Source organism: Pagrus pagrus (genome assembly GCF_965226575.1).
Source record: "Pagrus pagrus genome assembly, chromosome: 15".
NCBI lineage: Eukaryota > Metazoa > Chordata > Actinopteri > Spariformes > Sparidae > Pagrus > Pagrus pagrus.
Genome location: NC_140199.1, coordinates 19,147,140 through 19,172,211, shown reverse-complemented (window position 1 = coordinate 19,172,211; position 25,072 = coordinate 19,147,140). Strand labels below are relative to the sequence as shown.

The window sequence follows — 25,072 nt, the reverse complement described above, 5'->3', positions numbered from 1 at the left end:
AAATAGTGACTGTATTTGGAAAAGAGGAGGGTTCAACAGGCCATTGATTGTCACCAAACACTGACTTTAAGTGGTTGATCTAGCTCTGCTATATTGCAGCCCTGTTGCCGGAATAAAATGTATGTTTCTTCAAAACACGGATACGTTAAATTTGTATGTTTCGCGTGAATCATATCAACATCTCTACAGTACGTGTCGTATCAATCAGATTACATATATGGGCTGACTTCCATCTCAGGAGCAGGAGGGGAGGGTGGTAGCATGATGGCTAGATGTAGTTGTGCCAAGCAAGAGACCGCGGTTTGAGATGCTGTTTCAACATTTGTACATGTGAAACCACTGGATATTTTTAACAAGATCTCAGGACAATTTGCAGCCAAAAACCAGGTATTTTTGACGGGACAACGGAACAATTTCGTACCTGAACCTAACCAGATCATAAACGGAGCATTTTTTGCGGCATAGAATTGAAAACTGAACCTAAAGAAACTTAGTTTCATCATATCCACTGTTTGCAGAAACACACATTGCCAGCATGTATTCTAATGACTTGGTTGCAGCAATATTGAATGTGGACTGGGGAGTTTGTTCCCTCTTGAGGCACTTGGCTAACATCTCAGTAACCTTGTTGCCTCTCCTGTACCATATGTGAAGCCTTCAGTGTGAAACAATAATTAGGGAATGTAAATCGAAAGGTTGTGAGTAATATTTAATGCTGCTTGTGAATTATTCCTTATCAATTGTCAAGGAGAATTATAGGTTGATGGCAAAACGCTGCTATCTGACTTCAATGACTGGTTGCTGTCTAAAATCGACATGAGTTCTCTTCAGGCACAGGCTGGTTAAGGGGAAGTGCTCAGTCTCAGACAGCAGATACACATAAACTGGCAGGCTCAGTATCTCTAATCATTACTGTGTGAGATTTCCCACTGGGTTCTCCGGCCCTAATACTCACGGTCATTGACAGCACATAACAGGATAATTTGTTTACCTCCCCCTTTGGAAGCATGTGAACGTGACCCAGTCAGTTCTCTCATTGCTTAGCTGTTGATGGACGTGAAAAAGATTTAGCCCATCTCGATCTTTCTGCCTGCCTGTAGTAGCCACAGAAATTCAATAAGTGTTATCTGCAGAGGTTTTGAATGCTAATCCACGACCCACCGCGTATGTGAAAATTGGTCCCGATGATTATTGTTTTATAATTAATCACTGTTGTACATAAAAGCAACACATCTTCTTTTGTTCCTTTTGCCTGGAGAGTCAGTTTCCTGGTTCCAAATTAGATTCCGCTCTGGAATAAAAAAACATCTTGTTAAGCCAAGAACTAATCTTTCAAAGAAACTGGCTTCCCGATGTAGAGGGAAGAGGCCAGAAAATCAGCAAAGAACATTTGTAATGCTGGTGGTGGTTTGCCCTATATTGCAAAGACAAACCTGTGTGTGGATAAAAGCAATTTGTAAAACCTTGGACCAAGTACTGCAGTTCAGTGGCTGGAATTTTAAAATGCACATCAACAATTTCTAACTTAATTCTACCTGAAAAACAGCTTCACACTGTTTTTGATACTGATGCAGTTTTGTATCCTCTCTAAATGTGTTATTCTTGCTCATATTCATAACATGAATTGGTCTCGTGGAGATTAAACACCTACACTCACGAATGGAGTGCAGCCTGTAAGCTTGCTCACATTGAAGTGCACTGCTACGCTCATGACATGAATATCTGCACACTCTGCAGACACTACCTAAATCTCCTGCTGCTATTAGCATGCTTGGCTGCCAACAGTCCAATCATGCTGCAGAGCAGAGATTTGTGTTTTAGCTACCTGCCCGGCAGCTGCTCCAGGTGTCGAATCACCTTCAGGCCACAAATGCACTTTGAAAGCAGGAATTTTGTGATGTGTGACCACAGCTGGTTTATTTTCTCTCCACTGTGAAGCCAGGGGACCGATGCATCAGTTCAACAACCCAAAGTACTTGCTGCTTGTGCTAACATGTTTATTCTTGGCTCTGTGGCGCTGGTGTGCTTAAGCGATGGCTGTTATCAGCAAGATGGAAGTGCTTGTAGCTAAGCATTTCAATGCTAATGCTCTTCACAGTGTTAATGAACTTTGCTTGGTTCTTTAGCGCCTCCTGGTAGGAATAAGGAAAGTTTTCTTAGTTTTTTTTTTTTTTTATTAAACTTTTGTGACACTGATAATGAAGTACAGGATTATACTGTTCATCTTTTTGTCTATTTTAGACGTTTTTGGACGTATCATTCCAGGAAGAAAGTAATACATGGGTATAGTAAGTCGTATGTTGGTATACACAATAGCACATCTGGAATTAGAACATCTGGTAATGCTATTTTAACTGTTTTGGAGACTGTGATGCAATATGAAGTCTCTAGCAGAGGATAATATTGTATACTGGCTAAGGAGATGTTGTCTTATACATGATTACTTTCCTGTTCTAGCTACATACAAGTCATTAAGGATTTTGCCACGTAATGGCAATTACATTCACATCTGCGCACATTTCCTGTTCTATGGTCTGTGCTATTGCTACGCTCGGTTGCTCAAATGACCAAATTAAGCTTGCATACCCATGTGCTAATCGCCATCAGACTTAACAGGCTGCATAATGTTTCATAAAAAGATATGATACGCTCCAACCCATGAATTTGTGATTTTGATGTGTGATAAATAGCATATAGGTTTGATTGTAAGTCAGTAGAAGATGTATAGCCACCACTGTAGCAGGGGGATAGCCAAACGCAGACATACTGCAGTAGATTCCACATAATGGTCGTCAGACTCTGCATCTAATGTGGTTCGGCGGCAAAAGTTATAATTGTCACTCCCCAATCAATGCTGTGCTGAACGAGGTCAGAGCATACTGTAGATCAACGCCGTACACATTCAAATAATAACCTGTTCCATGTCATCAGATCACTGATCACATTAGTGCACACGTTTAACTTTTGCTATACATTGTTTTTATTGACAGAAACTTTTCTGCGTGGATCGGAAACTTTAAAGTAATGACTGAAACTTTGGCGCCGCTTATTAAAGTGTAGAGGAGCAGTTGGGCTTCTGGATGTTATGTTCATTAGTACATGAAAACTGAAAGTCACATCAGTAGTCTCTTTTTGAAGATTTTATGTCAAGGCCACTTTTTCAAGTTAAATTCCAGCTGAGTGGAGTCCTTTTTTAAATGTCCAGTATGTACATCCCCACTGTTTTAAAATCATTTCGCTCAAAAGCAGCAGAATGTAATTGGCTTCATCACTTTATTCCCATCTAATGAAGGCTAGTGTTTGCCAGCTACGGCAGACTTTTTTTTCCCAGGCCTCCGATGGAACGTGTCGGAGGGGAGTCTCAAAGGAGACGGACACAATGGCGACCTGAATGTCACTGGCATGTTTGAGCGGCTCTCATTTGTGAACGTCTGTCCGCGGGCCAGAGAAAACACTCTGCCCTCTAGAAGGATGAGTTTGTCACACAGTGTCATTTTTAAATTGGACTCCATCTCTCTCTGCTCAGTTTTGGACCTCATACGAGCTTCATTAGCATTTGCAGGAACTGCGAGACATTTACCACCATGGATTGTGACAGATTTCACAAGCTCAATTTTACTGTTGCCCTAGGGGGGGAAGAGGCAGTGCTCACCATCTGTTGATTGTGACTGTACCCGGCCCCTCCATGAGAGGCTGCATTTCGGCCATTGGTTATAGTCTTATGACAAGTGTGGTGTATGTACAAACGGAAACGAAAACTTTAATGGAAGTGTGATTGTCTTGGAAGCTGAGGTATTTCTTCGGCTCATAGATAAATTCAACAGTTTTAGATGTCAAAATTGGTTTAAAAAGTCTTTAGTTTTTCACAATTTGTTGGTATCAAACTTTGATATTCAGATCAGCTTCAGTCCTCACTGAATTGTTTGAACTGAACTCCATTTCACATTGCTCTCCAAAACTTTTTATGATAATATTTTATTCCTGGAACATTGGCAGACGAGTAAAGACATTCGATTTCAGTGAAATGGCTGTTGGAGGGGGAAAAAGTTGTTGAGGGCAACGTTAGCTGTAGACTGATTATAGGGAAAAATGCCTTGATCTGTTGGCCACAAAAATGCCACAGCTTGGCTGTAATACCGCGCTGATTGTGGATGGAGTTTTGATGCAGGTGGTGATGATTTGGTGTTGAGGTTCAACTGATTTTTCTTTTTCTTTTTTAAAGGTAAAAAAATAGGTAAAAAGCTCAGAAATGAATGATGGCTCTTGTGGGTAATAGGAGTAATAAGAGTTTGCTTGATTTGATGATATTTTGATGGGATCACAGATGGAGATTAGAAAATATATAAATGGATTAAGTGATTCATGGAAGATTATTCTTCATAAGAGAACTTTGACTAAGTTTAGATAAAATATTCAGCCACATCACTGTTTTACATTGCTGGAGGGCTCAACTCTGTTAGTTACCTCACATGAAAAGTTTGTTCCACTGCTAATTGGCTTTCAGTTTGCCTGTGTGGCTGCTTTTGTGTGATTCTGTTATTCATAAATGCAGCTCACAAGCTAGCACTTTGAATAAGCAGCACCAAGTCATATTTGTGCTACTGGCAGGGCACCATAGTCTCTTGAGACCTCAAGTATTTCTGATTATGTTGTAATAAAATGAGATGGAGGCTCCGTGCAGCAGGTCGCACAGATGAGGAGCTGCACTGAGCAGATGTGCTTCTACATGATTTTCTTTAGTCCCCTATAAAAGTAGAAGAAATGGAACTTCAAATATTCATGAGGAGAGCTTAACTGAAAAGCTTTCTGCATATCCCACAAAGTAAACTTGTGAATGAGCCAAAAACAGCATGTCCTTTTAAACAAGAACTGTGCCATGGTTTGGCTCAGGTTTTACGACGATCATATGAAAAACACCTTTGTAGTGTTAATATGTTTGACTTCTTTTTGTACGATGTGCTCTTTTCTTGTGGTTGGTATTGGCGTAAATGTTAGTTTGTTCAGTCAAAAAGTCAGCTCATTGTACTGTCAATAGGCTGAGGGACCTGTGGATGTGATAAGTATGGTTGGTAGTCGGATGCTGTTTGTATATGCACCTCATGTTAGCATAGTTCATTTAGAAAGACTCTGGCCTACTTCTATTTTAGTGGTAGCCGTGTTTAAACTTCTCACCTCATTCACAAGCAAAGGATTGTGTCGTCATCGCCATGTAAATGCTGATTCAGTCTCAGCTAAAGTCGGTGTGTGTGAATTAATACTGTGAAAATCACCAAAAATGAGTTACCTACTTTATATGTGCTAATGGAGAGGGAACATCAGTGTTGTTGTCAGGGGCAGAGGCTTTAGAAGGCTATTCCTTCCCTAAATCTACTGCTTTAGTTTATTCATACATATACTGTATAGTGATGTGCAGAACGCAATATCTGCAGGATAATCCACCGATTGAGTGGCCTGATCATAAAAAGTTTCATTCTGATTAATAGCCGATAGGTAGCTTGCAAAATAATACATCCTTAATGAGGAAAATGTTAATTACATTACCTACAGCGATCTTTTTTAGTTACATCAAACACAGCTGGAAATTGTCCCGAGGTCTCCTTTAAAAATATTGAGTGCTTTCACACTCAATATTTAGTTATTGAAACGCAGTCTCGAACTTTGGTCATTGGCCCTGTAACCTTCTGGCTGTAACCCCACCACCATCCATTCCACCACCTGATATGAAAGTCAGGTCATAAACATGTATTGTGAATGTGATGTGACGTGTGGCATGATATGGTAATTGGCCTATGACATGTACAAATGTGAACATATCAATGGTTCTCTGCCAACATGTACCAACCCTGTGCTACAATGGTATAAAAGAAAAAGTGTAATTTTTTTTAAAAATCATTAAGGGTTATCAAGTTATCGACCACCCACCAACAAATTGCAACAACACTGATAAATCTCTGCCATGTTTTATATAGGCTTGTAATTGAAACAAATAATAAAGCCATATATTCACACTAGAAATGAGTAAGCTACTTAATTAGACATCCAACAGAAATAGAAGTAATGCATCACAAATGCAATTACTTTAATAGTTGTGTTCTGTCATTTAGCTTAACAAAATGCTTTGTGATGTTGACTGCTTGCTTGTACTGGAGCACCGTCCTCCATCGCTGAGCAGCTGAATTAGCAGCAACTTTTTTTTTTTTTTACCAAATTACAATTACAAGTGACTTATGAAAGCTTAAAATCCCAGAACCCAAAGTAATAACTCATAATAGCTATTGATCAACAACCCTATCAAAGCTCTGCTGATGTATCGTGGCCATTTGTGCAGCAGGTATGTTAGGCAGTAGATGATTATCTGCAGGTAAGTGAGAGTGACAGTAAATGATTATCACCTTCAGTGATGAAACAATCTTTCGCACTAAGTGTGGCTGGCAACAGCAGATGAAGTGCCATGGTTGTGATGAGCGCTATCACCAAAGCTTTCTCCTCTGGGGCTTGACAAACACGATATTTGCGACAAGTCCTCTGACAATCAGGACAAGGCTGTTTCCAAACCTGCTGCATGTTTTTCTTTTATGAGAGCTGTGAGAGAAGGAGCAGGTCCAGACTGCTGATGCAGGTGATGTGAGCTCTTTCTCCACACCTCCTATTTCAAGGCTTCCAGCTTCCAGCATGGTGCCATTAATCAAGCTCCAGAAGTTAAGTGTTACCGGAGACGTAGCGTGTTATAAATTGCAGGGGAAATGCATAATTAGTCATCAACAAATCTATTTTTCAGTGGTACTGTATTCAGTTGGGGATGCATTTTGTTGCATTTGCTTTTCTGCAGAGATAATAATTGCTGCTTTGGACCAGAACCAGTATTGGCTCACCTGATGGAAGCCTCACGGGAATCACTTCAAAGCAGAGAGATGGGATAAATATGACTTTCCAGCTTCTTTGCTCTTTCAGATGTCCTTTTATACAAAAATCTATATATCTGTACTTATCGATTCTGAATATTTGATCGATAGTGATTTGACATGTATGATACTGTTACCAGTCCCCACTCTGATGAACCGATGACATCTGTGAGATAACGAAGTCGCACATAATGGTCAGAACTCGGATGCTGTTGTGTTTAACCCACACAAGCCTTATTTTATTTGTCTTTTAATAAAAATCTAAAATTCTATGCTGTCAATGTCACTTCCTTCCCATGGTATCAAACATGGTATCGTATATCGATATTTTTACAGTATGTTGTACCGAAGTTTCCAGTATCGTGACAACATCATATTGTGTAAATAAGTGTATAATGTAGGACAGGAAGGATGTTTACACCCAGCGATGGATAGAGAAGAGTCATTAAGCCAGGCTACACTGACTCCTGACCAACAAAAGCAATTCTCTCTAGGTCACTCATCCACTGAGTTTCTTGATAGCCTTCTGATTCCCCTCATAACCTGACACTCTGTGTTCACCTTTGCAAACTTTTCGTATTTCCATGCTGGTTCACAGAGTTCTGTGTTCCATATGTCATCTAATGTCTGTTCTGCTTAAAGCAAAAAGAAGGAAAGGAAGAGTACTCGCTCATTATTCCTCGGGTCTTTAGCCCATCCTCGGGACCTTAACCCAGACAGAGACTATTTCCATGTAATTGGTGCGGATGTTGCTCCTTTTGCCATTTAGTATTTTTGGCCCCGCTTTTTGAATGGAGGGAACAGGGTGCAGAGTGTCCCTCACTACAGGCGGCAAATTACTCCTCAGAACTCCACTAACACCCCTGTGCAGCGCAGAGCTGCTGTAAAGGCAAAACAATTTGTCCAACATGAATAGGCTCCCTAGAGACTGTCTTAAGTGTTAAATGACCTGGGTGAACCCAATACTAATCCACGGATGGGAGTTATTCGGGCTTGGATGGCTAACACTTATACCCTCTGCGCAGCCATTTGAAGACTGTTTATGCAAATTCAAGGTGATCTGATTTTTCTCATGGCTTAGTTTACTGTCTCTCCCAGCCCCCTGGAGACTCCTGTAGTCACTCCTATCGCTCCAACTCCCCGCCTGCACAGGAGTATCTGGTTGAGTGGGCATGAAGGTAATGTAATACAGGTGTTTCACATAATTAAATGTCTCGAGTAACGGTTTAAAATTCAGGGGTTAGCGGAAAATGTCAAATTAACTGTAGAAACATCAGACCAGTCAGTGTAAAAGCAGAGTTTTGTGCACGAACACATAAAAATGGTGTTGACACATATGCGTGGGGAGAAATCGCACTTCAGACCTTCAGCTATAAGAAAATAATAAAAGACTTTTTAAAAACTATAATACAAAATTGTGCACAGAAACATTATTCATTTTTCATTGCACATCCACAATAAACAAGTAAAACGTCCTGTGCTTGAAAACACCAACACTCCTCTGGTCCCTGAGCTTGCAGTCAGAACTGCTAGCTGCACGGCTAACTGAGCTAACTAGCCAAGGGCAGCTATAGTTAAAGCAACAGTTAGCGGGTACTTTGGTGATTAATTTGCTACTTATTTGTTTTGAGTATGAATTTGACAGGTGGCCATTTCTTACATATTGCACCTTCTTAAGAAAGAACTGTGCAGAAAGAGCCAAAAAAACAAACACCCCCCCCCTAAAAAAAACAACAACCCAAAAAACATTAGTACATCAACAGTGCTATTTGAGACAACAGGCTGAAAGAAAAAGAAAAATGTACCTGAGAGAGAATTACAAATCATATAATTATACTAATCTTAGTGGTTATGATCAAAGTAAACAAAATAAATAAAGTAAAGGGACACTATGTAGTTTTGGAGAAGAAATTCAAACTCAGAATTTTAACAATATAATGAGGTGATAATACAAACTCAGAAATATCTTTTCCATAACTGAATAAACAAGCTGTTCTCAGTGGAAAATAAGGTCCCCAGAACACTGTTTGAAGCTAGAAAAGTGGCTGGGTCCGCCACATAAAAACAAAGTAAAACGGTATGAAAATGTGTCGTCCTTCAAGGTCAGCTTGTTTATTCAGTCATGGGAACAGAGAGTTTGTTTATTTAGTATGTTTAGGCATTAAAAAATCAGTCAATGAAGATCTTTCTCTTCTGATTAACATTTCTTCCCCAAAACTGCACAGTGCACCCTTAAGTAAAGGCATTGGAGAATGGGGGGGGGAAATAAAATGGATAAGAAATAAATGCGTAAATAGTAATAAAACATACATCCAAATGATGAATCCAGACTTCATGGAGCATGTACAGTCCAACCAACTGTATAAATACCCCTGTGCTACGGGGGGAGCTCAGTTTTAGTTTGTTCAGATGGCAGCGTTAAAGCTCCTTTTCAAGGAGAAACCTGTGCAGTGTATTGTGTGTAGGCTATTGCTAATACAGTAGGGGGCAGCAGTGAGCCACGGGTTGTACATCAGGTCTGACTTCCTACCTTTCCTCTTCTCCCTCTCTCTTCTCTCATAAACAGGATTGCGGTCTGCCCTCCAGACATCTGCTCGGTTGTAAAGGGAAGGAATAAATAAAAAACAAAGGCCTGTGAATGACGCTCCAAGAATTTATGTTCCATGCAAACATATATTCTGTTTCAATATTATAATCCTTATTGGTACATTTATTGTTTGTGTCAGCGTTTATGTTTAAGTGCACCCGTTGTTGTTGTTGTGTTATGTCTCTGTGAAATGAAAAGAGGGCCGTACGGAGGGGCCTCGGGAGAGCGAGGCGAGCGAGGATGGAACGAAGTTGGGGAAAGAAAGTACAGCGTGACAGCCAGTCACTGTACAATACAGAGAACAGATCATTAATTAATGGTGCTGAGAGTGTGGAGTGAATCGATTCGCCCCCTAAGCACGACATGCACCAACACCCCCATCTAACAGGCATGGTGAGGGGGGGGACCCACGCTCTCCTTGTCAGCTCACCTCCGTTTTAATCACTTCTAATTGTTTCCAATGGCATGCCGTAAATATCCAGGGGGAAGAATGTGATACACTCACACCCTCTGGTTCTTCTCATCAGGTCCCTTTCTGTCTTTCATGCTGTGTTTTTTTTTTGGGCTGATTCATCCCCTCCCTCTGTGAGCTGGATGCTTTCATTAAAGTAGTTGTTTCATATGTGGCTATTTTTTATTTGCCTGTGTTATCACTACACATGGAGGAGTGTGTGTGTTCCTGTCAGGGGGTGACAGCTGGCTCTCTCTGCCCCCTGTCACAAAAAAAAAAGAGAAAAAAAAGGCTGTGACTGCTGGAGTGTGACCGGCCTCTCGCCCGCCTGCCCACCTTTACACCCCCTCCTCCACCCCTGCAGCCTGGCCGGCCCTGCTACTTTGCTTGTGGCCGACTCGCTCTTTAGATCCGCGCTGCATATGGGTCTGGTCAGCCATGGAAACCTGCTCAGCCCAATTAGAAGCAGCCGCCAGCTGGGCTTCCCCTCCATTCTTCCATCCCTTCTCTCTGGCCCTGCCACGTCCCACTCTGTTCCTCTCCAGTGGCTTCACGCTCCAGCATCCCACAATCAGAGCCTCTCTCACGCCCATAATCATGCCAAGCTGATGGGCACACTGTCCCTGGCGCTTGGATGGAAGCAGCGATTTGTGACTCGTCTGCTCAGTGTGGACAGCATGCACGCACGTCCATGCTTTTGCATCTACACATACCAAGACTGACAGGGTCCACAGTCTCCCCAGCCAGATGCTGTGTTTTGTCTCCGGCCTCACCAGCTGGTTTGGACCAAATGGCTGTAGAAAATAAATCACTGTGTTATTGAGTTTATATCTCAGTGGCTGGACTGCTCTGCTCCTCAAAGCAAATCCTGGCTTTGCAGACAAGGTGGCTGCAGGAATGAGGTATCGTTCAAAATGTCTGGAGCAATCGGGGCTCCCTGGTAACTGTGGAATAAAGGTATTCACTCACCAGGCATTCATTATCCCCTATGGGAATATGATATGTAAGAGTCTTTCAGTAAAATGTTAAAGCCTGAAGTTGATTCGTTTCAGCACACGTTGTGCACTCTTTCTCTGACGGCTTTTAGTTTATATCAGCGCCTCACCTGCAGTTCAGGGACTTGCACAGTCATAAGGTTTTTGTATAATGCAAAAACCCAGAAATTCAATATCATATGGAAAGCACTCAAATGCCAAACCTTACTTTAGAAGTTTGACTACATCTTCTGAGACTAAACTAAATGATTTTGATGTTAGAAGGAGTGAGAGGCTTCAGTCGTGACGGATGATAATTCTTAAGGACACGCACGCACGCACGCACACACACAATCATGTTCATTCATCTCTTTCATGCCAGCATATTAATTGATTGTTTTTAGCTGTATAGTTGTAGTTTATTGTCTAACTCACTCGTTTCACTCAGAAGAAGTTTGGATTCATCAATGTTCTGTTATGGATTCTAAATTGCACAAGCTTTGTAAAGGTTACTACTCAAAATGGTTTCACTTTTCTGCCTTAGCTACTTCGCTGCCGTCTTCCCTCATATTTCACTTTGAGGTCATCAATCACTGATGTAGGCCTGATTGCACATGAAGTGGCTGGATCCCATTTTGAGGTGTGACAGGGGCCTATTTTGCGCTGGTGGCAGTGATGGCTGCGTGTCAGAGCTCGTGACAGAATGCTCCCCGCCCCGTCTCCTGAGGTTTGGGAGTTTGAGGGGCCACCAGCCCCTTTTGTCCTCCTTTTGTAGATGGTCTCCGACACGGCTTGTTTTAGGCAGAGGCAAAGGCAGTAATTGATTTCTCTCTCCTCTCTGATTCCGCCTCTGGCTCTCAGGCGCTGGGCTGCATCTCTGCTCGGAGAAACAGATGAATAAAAAGACAGAGCGTGAAGTTTATAGCCAACAGTCGCAGCGCTGACAGATGGTCAAACCTCGCGTTATCAGGGCCTGATAGAAGTCCGGAATGTGGTGGTTAGCTTCTGAATTGGCTTCTGAAAGGATCGGTCATATATATTAGAGCAGAAAGTACTGAGCCGTGAAGAGCTGGAGAGATGGGAGATATGGAGGCGTGCAGACGCTGAAGGTGAGAAGGACCTAAGCTCAGATCTGACAGGCTACATTAATAGATTGGTGAACTGATAGATGCACAGCGGAATGGTGCCATGAATAAACTGATTCAGTCCCAGAAATTGCATTTTCATTCCTTTTGCAACATCCAGTGGAAAAGTTGTCACAATGTTCGGCAACTTCTTTGAGATCCATACAAGTAAATGTCACAGGAATTAGTTTTTTAATGTACTGTGAGCCAACCAGTTTAATCGCTGAACAATCTATTTATTCTAAGCTCAACAAAAGAATTATTCTTCTTTTCCTTCATAATATCAAAAGAGTCAACAGAGCAGTCATCATAATTGTGACCTTGCGTCTCCCTGTCAGCAAGACTGACTTAATCAATTGCAAAAGTTGTCAGCTGTGACAAGAGACGTTTAGCCTGGAGACAAGAGGGACGGGTGGCATGGACTGTCTGCAGACGCTGTAGCCTCTCTCCATTAATGTCAGTGTCTGTTCCAATCCAGACAGCTCGCCTCAGACATGCAACAAAACTTTGTTAGCCAACTTTGCTTAATCTCTGCTCTTTTTTTTTCTTTTTGCACCGCACGCAGGAATAAATGAGCCAATTAACAGCGAATGAGAAAATCTCCCTGTATGTTGCAGTATGAGGTGTTTTGTGAGTTGCATCTCGCAGAGAAGCTGTGGCGTTCTTTGACAGGAAAGCCTAAAAAGTGCTGCTTGGTGTCATTTTAATCACCTCTATCAGCTTGTTTGAATTGTTAGCACCTCTCCGCCCGGCTCAGGCAAATTGACAATGATGCTAAATGAGTCATATTTATCAATGGGGTTCATGCAGCGATGCATCATCGTAATTAATCAACACGGATGTCGTGCATTCTGAATTGTTTTCCCATTACTGTCATGGTAAACAATGACTCAATACATTCTTCACAATTTATTAACACAGAGGATTTTCAGAGTTCTGATGAGAATAAAGGATGAAGAGGACAAAAGGGACTGATGATAGTCAAACAATGATCCTGACGCTGACTCCTTACATGTTGTCCTTTACCCTCCACCTGCCCTGCAGTCGTCTGCAGAGGCGCTCTGTAACCATCCACACTTCATTGCCGAATGATTGGTTGCGAAATGGCACATTTATATTGCATGCTGTGTTGAAGTGATTTTCCTGCCTACCTTGATGCCTATTTTGTTATGGAAATTCATGATGCATTAACATAACCAGCAGGAGTCCGGAACAGAAAATAATGAATCCTGGTGGGAAGGAGCAGCGCTCTCCACCCTTATCTGTGAATTAATAAACACACATACAGTATGCCCATAAGGGTCACACCATGTACACTCCAACAAATGCTTACCACCCTTGATGGCTGTTCCTCATTGTTAACTGAAGGCTCTCCCTAGGGAGAGAACGAATTTAATGGCACCATGGTAACATGGAAAGGTGGTTTTCAGACAGACAATCCTGAAAGGAGCATCTCACCGTACCATCTAATGGTCTCGTATCCCTATTGCGCCTTTCTCGACAGGGAAATCAGCATAGTTAAGAAGACCACCGACCGGGGGCTACTATTACCAAGATCAGCTGGAAGATCATGACTGCAATGTAGCTCAGCTGTGAAATGGCCGCCATCTCAGCTGTGTTTGCTTTTCTTAGCGTGTAAATCACATTATTATTAAATCAACTTGTCATAACCTTTTGGTACATTTTCTCTGCAAATGGGCTTAGCTAAATTGGACACAGTGTTTGAGATTCACTTTTCTAAACTCACCTCAGCTCATCTGATTCTGGATGCACGCAGGGCCTCACTTACTCCAGCTTGTTGCTACAGCAACAGTTTCTCGGAAGCACCGGAGGACCCCGAAGGCTCCGTCAGTGCTGACAGGCAAGATGGTGAAATGCAAAAGCAATCAAGCTTATCTGTTTTCTCGCGAAGATGTGATCTCAAATTTGTTTGGGAAAATAATCAGGGAAATGTAATTCTTCACAGCATTGTCAACAATCAACAACAACCTACCAGTAGATTTTAAATGGCACGGCACGCTAGGATTTCATCACATTTGTCACAGGAAGTTTGTGGCAACTTTTCTCTTTTGGCAGCAGTGATTAGTGACAGTGGCCAAGAAGTTGCCTAGAGTGGTTAGGTTAATCACACAGGCAGAGGCTGCTGCCAGGATTTATTTGAATGGGTCGGAAGACAGCGAGTCATTTTGTTGATTAGTGCTGTGAGTTTGTCTATCTGCAACAAGACGCAGAATATTAACACCATGCTGATGCTATTTTCACTCTTTTGGACATACAAATTACATGTTGGCAATCTGCGGAGAACTGTGCATCACATGGTTTGCATAGTAATCATTACGACTGTTTAATATGGTGCATAAAGTATGCTGATCATTCTGCAAAAACAAATCTAATTGAAAATACTTCAGCGCAGGGAAATCTGAGCCATTCCCACAGGGTTCCTGGCAAAATGCTGGAGATTTGGTAAATCCATTAAAATCTGTTTATCTGTAGCAGTTGAGAAACACTAAATGGAATATAATGTTGCCAACTTGATGGCATTACATTTGCCATGATGGCTGAGGTACCTCTGGTTTTGACTTGCCAAATAAAATAGAAATCAAGGGCTCCAAAACACGTATGTGCTGCATCTAGTTAGTAGGTGACCATGGGTGACGAACACAGACTTAAATTACTAGTATATGTGTCTTTTCACACTTCATAGACACAGATGGCCATAAATGCACTGCTGAGAAGTTATGCTCTTGGTCAATGTTATCCATGTTTGGAGCCTTGTTGGCCTTGTTGATTCTGAGAGTACAGCACAGATTGGTAGCCCAGTGTTAAACTGTCACTGCAATTTATGTCACTACAGTATCAACAGCGATGAAAAGGGCCTGCATTCCTGATATGTTTATTCTTCAGGAAGGAAGGTCAAACTCCTCAGATGAAGATGTTAACTTGATTCGCCCTCTACGTTCACAGATACCCACTAGAGAGCAACGCCTGTAAGAGAGAGAATCAAATACTAACTACATGTTTTATCTGACACTCTCTGAAGCCCTCAGTCGAGACGCTCTGCTGCACCGCTAGCTGATGACGACCGAGTGGATGAGGATTGGTGTTGCTGCTGCCCCTCGACAGACACGAGCATGTCAGAGTGCACACAAATATCAGAGTGTGAGAGCCATAGGTGAGTGGGTTAAAGATCTCTGTCTGTTAGAACAGGACAAGCTCGGCTAAAGTTCAGGTATAAGCGAGCAAATGCGGTTAGGGAACCTAGGATTCTGGGAACATAGAATCTTGGCAGCTTGGGACCCTGGAAGTATGGGATCTTGGGAATTTAGGACTATGGGAACAAAGGAGCTTGGGAACTTAAGACCGTGGGAACATAGAAATGCTCCTGCTTGGCACATGGTATCATGGTTGACACTAAATCTGAACATATTTTCAAAACTTCATGACAAAGTGCAAAAAGAAGGCATTAAGGAAGTAATAAGTAATGAAGAGACTTGTTAATGAGCCTTTGCCTCAGGTGCTAAATTCTGTTCGTATGCCTTTCAACAATATCATTATGGTGAGAAAGAGCCAGAGAACTACCAGTTTGCTGTTCAGGCTTAAACTGCATGTTTGTAAAACACTGTTAAGCATCATTTGACAGCTAATTGTGTTATAGTTAAAACAGTACTTGAGTTGTGTGAGTGTGTGAGTTGTTAAAACCAACAATTTCACAATTTTAACACTTCAAACTTACAAAACACATCTTCCATTATCTGCAGTATCCTGCTGATTTTATACTAAACTGAAAATGAAAAACATATTTCCATTTGACCTCAGCTTCCCTGTTCTGCTAGTTTTCTCTCTTGTTCAGGTTTTGCACCTAAGTGCACTCACATTAGTAACTAGGGTGAAAAGCTGCAGGGTTCCTGGAGAAACACTGCACTTCCCTCAGCTTGACTTCTTACACTTAAATTGCTTTGCTGATTCATTCTCAGAATCTCTAAAATCTAAGATCCAGGTGACATTTTGTTTTTAATGAGTTAGAGAACATCAGCATAACCAAACAGCTCACACAGTTACAGCTAAATAAGGCTAATGCATTTATTAATGTCCAATTTAATTACCGAGCGTTTTAGAGCCGTTGCTTTTCATTTTCTTTCATTAGCCTTTCTGGGTGGGTTTTCTTTTTTTTTCCCCGGGAAAAACAGGAACAGAACATTTTTAATGACTTCTGAAGTAAATTCGTTAACAAGGGGACCAACACGTTGACTCGTCGGTGCTTTCCCCAACTGCATTCGTTTTATTAGTGTTCTATAAAAGAGATGTTATCATTTAAATCTCTTGTTTCAGTTAATCTCTCTTAAAAAGAGCATGCTGCACACAAACACGCTGGATGCCTTTATTTAGATGTGATCCAAACAGAGAGGCTTGTTCACCAAAAGCTTTGACCTAGTGGATAATGAGGACAATTCCGAGCTAATGATGCCAATTTAACGGAGGTTTATCAACACGTTTTGTTGATGGGTCTCCAATTAAATTAAATGCAGGACTTTATATTGGTCCACGCTGAGGTTTATCAGTCTTGGCGGTGAGCAGTTCAACCCATAAAGCAGCAAAATAAGTTTACTGCTCCACACATCAGTTTCATGACCCACTGAAACACTGAACCAAGCTGTGTTTGGTTTTGAAAACAGCAGTGAAGCTAATTCAGGTGTGGATGTGGCTCTTGTGAATTATAACCGGGTTGTTATTCTGAGCAAGCTGATGGGGGGGGGGGGGGGGGGAAGCACCAGAGAGTTCTGATTTACTGCTCGGTGATTAAAAAACGTGGAAAATGTTAAAACCAAAGCAGACTTTAGATAACTTTATACTGTGCGTTCACACTGAACAGTTTCAGTCCGGCCTTATCTGTTCTATAGCTGCAACAATGGTGAGAATTGAATGTATTACCTGAATATGCACATTATCAAGTTGATAATTGGAGCAACAACAGAGAGCGAGAGAGATAGAATTAGTTTATTAATCCTCGTTCTCTTCTGTTCTCTTGTCATGAGGGGCCATCAGCACGAGACAAACGTGCTTTTTCCGTCAGACAACAAATGTAATCTGCATAACCGTCTTGTGCTGCTGGAGTTTAATCGACGTATTCTCACTTGTTCAAAGCAAACTGGCAACGCTGCAAGTCAATTTCCTTTCAACATTTCAGTGGCTCTCGCTGCCTTTGAAGACTGGCATCCATAATGAATGGCGTCAATTTTCATCCCAATTAGAGTGTTTATCTCGGCTTAGTTCACCTATAGTGTTGCCTTTGCCTCTTGTGGGGGCGATGAATTTTCATGAAGGACAAACACTGTACTTCAGATAAAAACAGCTTATCTAGTGCTGGGATTTAAAGCTTTGGAGCCGGAATTATTTCTCTTCCGATTTGTTTGTGCCGTGTTAACAGCCAGTGTGGCATCGGGTCGTCGCAGTGTGGCAGGAGGCCGGAGGAAAGTGGGAGGAGCTGGCGTCAGGAGAGTAGTGGAAAAAAGCTGACTGGAGGAGAGGGAAAACATGGTAATGCATGTTTATATAGGAGGAGGTCCACAGAGCTTTCATCTGGAAGATGGAATAAACGGAGCACAGCACATCATATCAGCACATAGCTGCATGATAAGACCTGTCAGATGGAGAAGCTTCACAGGTCAATCAGCACTGCTGTCATATGCATAAATACTCCATCATGTGTTGATGGCTTAGATACAGATACAAGGCCTGTGAGATGTGTTTGCAGTGCTGTTAACAATGTCAGCCTCACAAGCCAGAGAATCCAACATTGTTAAGGTGTAAACTGGGACGGCGGGCTGTTTTTGTGGAATAGGCGGTTTGTTATTTTAGCCCTGAAGTGTTTTGTATGCCAAGGAGCCGGCGCGTAGCAGCAAGCCTGTTAGATGAAACTGCTTCCCTTGACATTACCTACTGCTCAAGTTCAGGGAACCCTCCGCTCTGACACACAACATTCAAATGAAGTCATTAAAATTGAAACCGTCTCCATTCCAGGGACGATCGCACCTGACGTCTGCTTGGCATGCGACAAGTTAATGGAACGTAAACATGGTAGCAGCTAAAGGGATGCGAAAGCGATTTTTCTTTCCACAGCAACGGGTGGGACACGTGTTGATGCTTTTTTTTTTTACCATTAGTTTATCCAAAAATGATCACAATGGCTGAATATTTTCTTTTTAACACAATAACAAACTATCATCTTGACATGATGTTTAAAACACCAAGTTTTAAACATTGTTTGCTATTTTTCCTACATTTGGATGAACAGGAGCATATACAGAATTGTTTTTCTCTATCTCTTCTATGTTGGACTGCATTTGCAGTGTCAAGTGAGAAGTCTTGGGTTGTCCTGGAAGCCTTATGATGAGAGGACATATCATATAGTATATATATTACAGCTTCTCCAGTTCCATTCAAGTGAAGGATCTTTTTTTTTTTTGTAACAAAACATATATAAACCACAAATGCAGGTGTTGTCGTCACGCTTTACATTACGTCACCTGAGATCCTTCTTTGCATCCGTAATAATAACTACGTCCACAAAAGGGTGATCGCCTGACAATAAATGTAAACATAGGTCGTAATAAGATCCTTGAACAGACGATCAAAATGGCTGTTTTTCTGGTGAGGACAGGCTGGATTTTACACATCATAGCTCAGAGAAGAGTATGACTGCATATGTAAAAATAGTTGCATAAAGCTTTGAATGGCTCCAGAAGGTGCTGTCTGACAAATTGCCTCAAATTATGTCACTTCAGTTGCACTGTGTGTGATGTAGGTGCAAGTTTTTAACAAAGAAGAATGCTGGAATAAAAAAAGGGCTATCTTTAGTTCTGCTGCATTGATTTTATCTATTTAAAAAATAAACCTTCCATCGTTAATCCAACAGTGTTATAGCAGTGCAATGCTAAATCAATGGAGTACCCTTTTAATTAAAAATGGTTCACAAATGGAGGCAAACTTCACTGCTTGATTTGCCCTTAAGCAGGCTCGGAAGTAAGCCAGTGTGTAGATATTCAATTAAAGTGTCTTAAAAGTGAAGGCAGGGACACACTACGACTGTTTATCACAAGATAATCATGATTTGGGACATCTGTTCAAAATGAGTCTGCCCCAGTCTGAAGATAAAAGCATACAGAGAGCGATGGTTTCTAATTAATTGTTGTTTTGAAGCAGTGGCTGCCCATCATCCCAGTACAATGTGTGATGTACAAAAAGTATCGGGACCGTTGACATCTTGTCTTAATAATTCTATAAATATCACTGGCCGAAAATGTTAAGTATGCTGTGAGTAAAAGAATAGATATTATTTTATAATTCGTATCAGGTTTCAACTCTGATGAAGGTATTTCACATTCAGCTCTCCATATAAGCAGTGTTGCCCTCATCTCTATCCCTCAACTCGTCCTTATTGTCAGCCATGTTCACTTTTACACATGGATTATGTAAATTAGCAAGCAAAGCTCTTCTTGATGGATGTCCTCTTGTGTTGGGTAATGGAACATGTATGTTTTGTGTCCTTGGCCCCAATATGTACATCAGATGTTTAGCATGGGCTCCTGTATTTGGTGTGAGTTGTTATGTGTGGTTTGTCCATTCTATATAAGGTTCGGTTAGTCCTCCGGTTTATTTCCAGCTTCATTCTGATTAGATTTTTTGTTTGTTGATGAGACAAACCTGCTGGAGGCTGGTGCACCATAGTCACCACTTGTCAAGTCCCATACATGGGTTTTTAATCAATGATTATTAAATATGTTTTTGTGAGGATGAGTTTAGGAATAATAAACAAAAGTTAAAATTACCCAAAAGTTGCAAAGATAATATTTCGTTTACAGATTAGACCGCTGACTGACATAGAAGACTCTTTGATAACAAACTCCTTGTGAGGTCTCTGGCCATTAGTGAGTTTCTCAGAAGGAGGGAAAGCCCTGGGGTGAGAGGGGTCACCAGATATCTCTTCTCACTTGATACAGGAGAGAGCCTGAGGGGCCAGAGAGGCAGCGTGCTGGAGATCACAGGAGCAGACTAATTGTTTCTGCCCCAGAGACACATGACTGATTGCTCTGTTACAGTTGTTCAATTTCACACATATGAACTGAGGGGAAATTAACTACACCAGCTGCAAGCAGAGTGAAATTTTTAGCTACTGTCATGACCGAGATAAAAACAAGACTCATGATGAGGCACATTAAAAGCTGAGACATGGCTTCCACCTTAATCTTTATTAGTTGCTTCTGTTATAGTTTAGCAAAGCAAACATCAAAGTATGAAGGCATCATTTCATAGAACTGTAATTCATCTGATCTTTAGTATGGCACCACTGAAAATAATTAATGATCATATCAACATTTAAAAAGAAACCCAAACCAATTTTTTTTTTTTAAATCAACTGAGGAGAAAACAAGAAACCATTAACAACAGGTATTAGCCATTACATAATGTACTTAAAGTTACAAATCATCCGCAAGCAAAACACAACCAAGAATTCATACTTGGACCACCTCCTTAGGTCTGTGATTGTGATTTCTGTAGTCTGATATGAAATAAGGCAGATTCCTTCAATACAATTAGAGACAATCTGGTAAGGAGACAAGCGAAAGCGAAGAGGACTGTAATTCCTGTTGGTGAAGTTCAAAGCAATTTTCTGGCATGCACTGGAAACGGCAACAAAAAAAGGGGGAGCGAAAGAACTAATTGATTTATTAAAAGACGCTCACATCTTGTTTAGTGCGCGTGGGTGTTGATGAACAGTTTCCTGGTGTTAGGAGTTAAGCTGCGGTTACAGCAGTGGCGGCTGTGATCGGTGATGTTCGGGGAGTGACACACCGCCTCTGAATCAAGGTATTGGCTGATTTGACTAAACAATGGAGCTCGAGCTGCGGAGAGTGTGCGAGGAGACATGGCAGGTGTCAGTGTGTTGCACTCCAAAGAGGCCTTACGAATGCAGGGTGTTGTCAGCTAGTCCACAGTTGAATGTCATCATGACTGTGGCGGCGGTGTTTTGGTCGCAAGAACAAAAGGATGGCAGATGTTAAGCATCACCCAACCTGGAGTGTCAACAGGAGCAGGAGCTGTGGCTGTTGTCCTCTGACAGCTTCACCATGCTCTCACAGTATAGATCAAATAAAGAGACTTGGTTCATCTCAGCGCACACAGCTGGCAAAATGATGTATGACTCTAACACACAGTGAGGTATGGCTCATCTTTTCTGGTTGATATGTTCAAGTCCTATAGTAAGGTTTTGTACATACATACATATACATACAGTACATACATACTTCAGGGATGAGTAGATTCTTAATGTAGAGGGAAAAGGCTAAATAAAGTAGGGAATGTGAGCATCTTGTGAGTAACTGGTTGTCCTGGGCCAGTGTCAGAGCCCATACTGACATGGGCCAGTCTGACACCAGTGTGGTTGGCTTCGCACAGTTTGCTGGCTGTCAGATGAGGTCGATTGTCCTTCCCTCAGCTGGTCATTCTTTCTTCTCAACAGTGTCTGGGGAAAAAAAAAGCAACAAATTCATAGTGTGAATGTTTTGCGGGGCTAAATGACTGTTTCACACATTGCTGCGTCTTTAATATCACTGTTTATTGCTGGTTCTCAAGCCGTTTATTCCTCTTATTTCAGCAGAGGAGACTTCTATTTACAATCCCTGCAAGGCTGAAAAGATAATTGCACGCCACGAAATAAAAGGGAGGACTGTAACTAAAACTATTGGTCGATTTGACAGTACGGTCGATCAACAGAAACAATTTACGAATTTTCAAAAGTGCCTAACATTCCCCTAATTCCAGTTTATGAATTGTGAAGATTAGCTTTTGTTACATTTTTTTTTATAAGAAATGGTAAACTGAACATTTTAATTTGGAGGCTGTGGTTGGACAAATGGAGCACATTGTTTACTTCATCTTGGGCTGTAGGACATTATAATAGCCCTTTTTTGTTGTTTTGTAATAGTTTTTTATAGTGTAAAGGAAAGATGTTATCAAGCAAATGAGCACAAGAGTAATCAATAATGACAATAATTGTTAGGTGTAGTCCTAGAAGAATCATTTTCATGGCACCATGTTGAATTTATCCTAACATTGGCTTTTGAGAAACAACATGGGGGTCATTAAAATGAAAAGGCTTTTCTCCCATTGGAACATAGACTGTAAAATGAATGGTGGTGCCACAGTGATATCACAAATCAGTTTGTGGAATACTGTTTGAAGCTTGAGTTTGGCCATATAGCCAATCTGACTGAGAACCCAAGGACACGCCTTGGTAGCAACTTGTCAATCACAAGGAAGCCACGCCCTAAAGCATACCTTGTTCTATTGTCTGTTTTACTCTAAATGTGAAGACGAAGATGACTTGAAACTCACGATTGAGACCATAAACTGTAAAACTGAAGAACAGAAGAGAGCTCATGGGCAAATTTGAAACACCAGTGATTGGTTTTTAGCATCATTTTTCATGGACCAAGTGTCTAGTAAATGGGAATCGGCCCGATAAAGGTTTTTTGGGTGACTCCCCTGAGTCACCCAAAATCATTAGCAGATATTCTCTGGGGACCAGTGATATCTTTACCAAATTTCATGGCAATCTGATCAGATGATATTTGGTCCAAAGCAGGATGTCTTGCTCTGGCAGTCACAACAGGGCAGTCAGTGGCGACTGCCCAGTCTCATGTGTTTTGATACTGTACCCTGGCTAATTTTAACTGCCCGCTATGTGCTAACCAGCTCCCTTATACACCATCCCACCCTAATCCACACGCTTGTTCGATAACAAGCTTTTTCTTCTCTGGCACATTGTCTGGCATTGTTTAAGCTCTCTCCTTTCTACACCAACCCGTTTGTCTCTGCCAAGTTATTTCATATGCTGCTAGCCTGTCCTATTTATTCAACCCTGACAATCTGTTCACAACAGTTGCTTAATGAATTTTTTTCCACCTGGAAAGTGTTCGATGCCCGAATCTGAATCCCTTTTCTTTGGCTCAACGACGACTATAGAGCCACACACGGAACAAATGCAGACATAGAAATTCACAGCACTCTCCACAGATGTCTACATTCAAATTACATGCTGTCTTATTACCCTGAATCTCAACGGGGCCCTGAGAATAACAACAGTGTGGTATCCTTATCAAATATGATTTATTGGCACGATTATTGCCCCTACCGTTTGTGTTGGCTACGTGTTAAAATAATATGCATTGCACACTTGATTTATTAAATGTCTGATAGTGGAGTTTGCAGGTAATTCATCACACTCAATCTCCAAAGACGTACTGACACGTTTATACCTAAATATCAGGGTCATAGCTGCGGACCTGAAATGGTTAGAGAGGATTTACTAATGCATTCGGCCCTGGAGGAGCACGTACTGAAAAACTGCCTGCCTGCCGCCTGCCCCTACAGAGGGAAGGAGATGGAGACAGACGGGGGAGGGAAACAGAGACAAGGAGGGTGAAGCTGGGTAACACTCTGCTGCACAGCGCCGAGGATTCTCCCGGTGAAGTGAATTTTAATTTGGCAGCTGTGGCCACTAACAAGAATCTTATAAATAGAGACGCGTTCGAGATAAGAGCGCAACAGTGAGCGAGTGTGAGTGCTTCTCCCACGCCCTTACCTTTGGACTGAATGCTGTCGGTTGGAATTGAATCAGGTTCTTCTGAGCCCTCGACGAGATCTTTCATCTCTTCTAGACAAGAGTAGGGGAGGGAAATGAAAAGAATAGAGAGGGGGAAGAGTGGAAAATTTGAGGAGATGCTGTGATAACCAAGCAATCTGCTGCCCCTCATCCCGTGCAGAAAAGCATCCATTTACCCATAACAATCTCTGTGCTCTGCCAAGCCTGTGGATCAAGCTGAGTGGGTTTAGAGTTACAGTGTAGCGGACAAGAACTTTCTGACATCAGGATTGAACTGGCTGTGTTCAGATGTGTGTCCAACATATAATGTTATATATGCTGTGATATTTGATATTAATCTAGGCAGGTATGTTGACAGATATAACCAACTGTGAGTAGCAGGAAAGAAAAAAGGGGGGTGGGGGCGGCAGAGTTGCAGTGTCAAGATTTCATCTAGGTGTCACAGCACCCAGAGTGGTTAGTAGAGCTGCAACGATTAACTTATTAATTCAATGTTCAGTGATTATTGATTACCATTTTCTAGATTACTCGATTAGTTGTTTGGTCTATTAAATGTGGGAAAATGGCCAAGAAAGCCCAGGATGATGTCCTCAAATGTCTTATTTTGTTCACAACCCTGATATATTCAGTTTACAGTCAGAGGGGAGTAAAGAACCCAGAAAATATTCACATTTATGAAGCTGGCATCAGAGAATTGTCACTTATTTTGTTGATTAATTTAACTTGCTGGACCACTTGCACGCCTCCTGGTGGAGAGACTGGACAGCTGCCAGAATGGGTTGATTGAAATTTGCCATTTGCTATTTATCACTGCAGCTCTAAATTGATTAGTTAGCAACTATTAAATTATTTGCCAACTATTTAAATAATAGATTCATCGGTTTGAATAATTTATAAGAAAAAGAAAAAAAAAATCTAAATTCTCTGATTCCAGCTTCTCAAATATGAATATGTTCTGGTTTCGTTCCTCCTCTGTGACAGTTAATTGAATACCTTTGGGCTGTGAAAAATTTAAGATATTTGAGGACATCATCTTTGGCTTGTGGAAACACTGATCGAGATTTTAACCATTTTCTAGACCAAATAACAAATAAATTAGTCGACAATGAATAAAATCGTTAGTTGCAGCCCTAGAGGGAAGTGCACGGGGGAAAAAAATGATGTCTATTCACCTCGATTGCTGGTGCCAGTGTTGTTGACCTCAGGGTCATCTGTAATTTAAGGCACATATAGATGGAAACATGTTAATCACCTTTAATGTGGATTCATGCATTCAGATTCAGTTGATAAAAGGCTTAGGTATGAAAAAAGTCATTGTTTCCAATGTAGTTTAAAAAAAACACATTCTGATTGACTTCCACAGTCTCTCATG

The 25,072-nt window shown here is 41.4% G+C and overlaps 1 protein-coding gene across 2 annotated transcripts in view; it reads right to left on the bottom strand.

Moving 5' to 3' along the window:
* Positions 1 to 20,265: 20,265 nt before the first annotated feature.
* The window catches only part of macrod2 (mono-ADP ribosylhydrolase 2), a 427,221-nt gene continuing 422,414 nt past the window's right edge, over positions 20,266 to 25,072 (bottom strand). Inside the window, exons 16-18 of one of the 2 annotated variants that reach the window (XM_084376184.1) lie at positions 24,873 to 24,911; positions 23,680 to 23,748; positions 20,266 to 21,558 (exon numbers count right to left, since the gene is read on the bottom strand). In XM_084376184.1, coding sequence (XP_084232310.1) covers positions 21,536 to 21,558; positions 23,680 to 23,748; positions 24,873 to 24,911 — 131 coding nt within the window. In that variant the 3' untranslated portion in view covers positions 20,266 to 21,535. Of the gene's footprint in view, positions 21,559 to 23,679; positions 23,752 to 24,872; positions 24,912 to 25,072 lie in introns of both variants that reach the window. The other variant, XM_084376183.1, reaches the window with a different exon arrangement.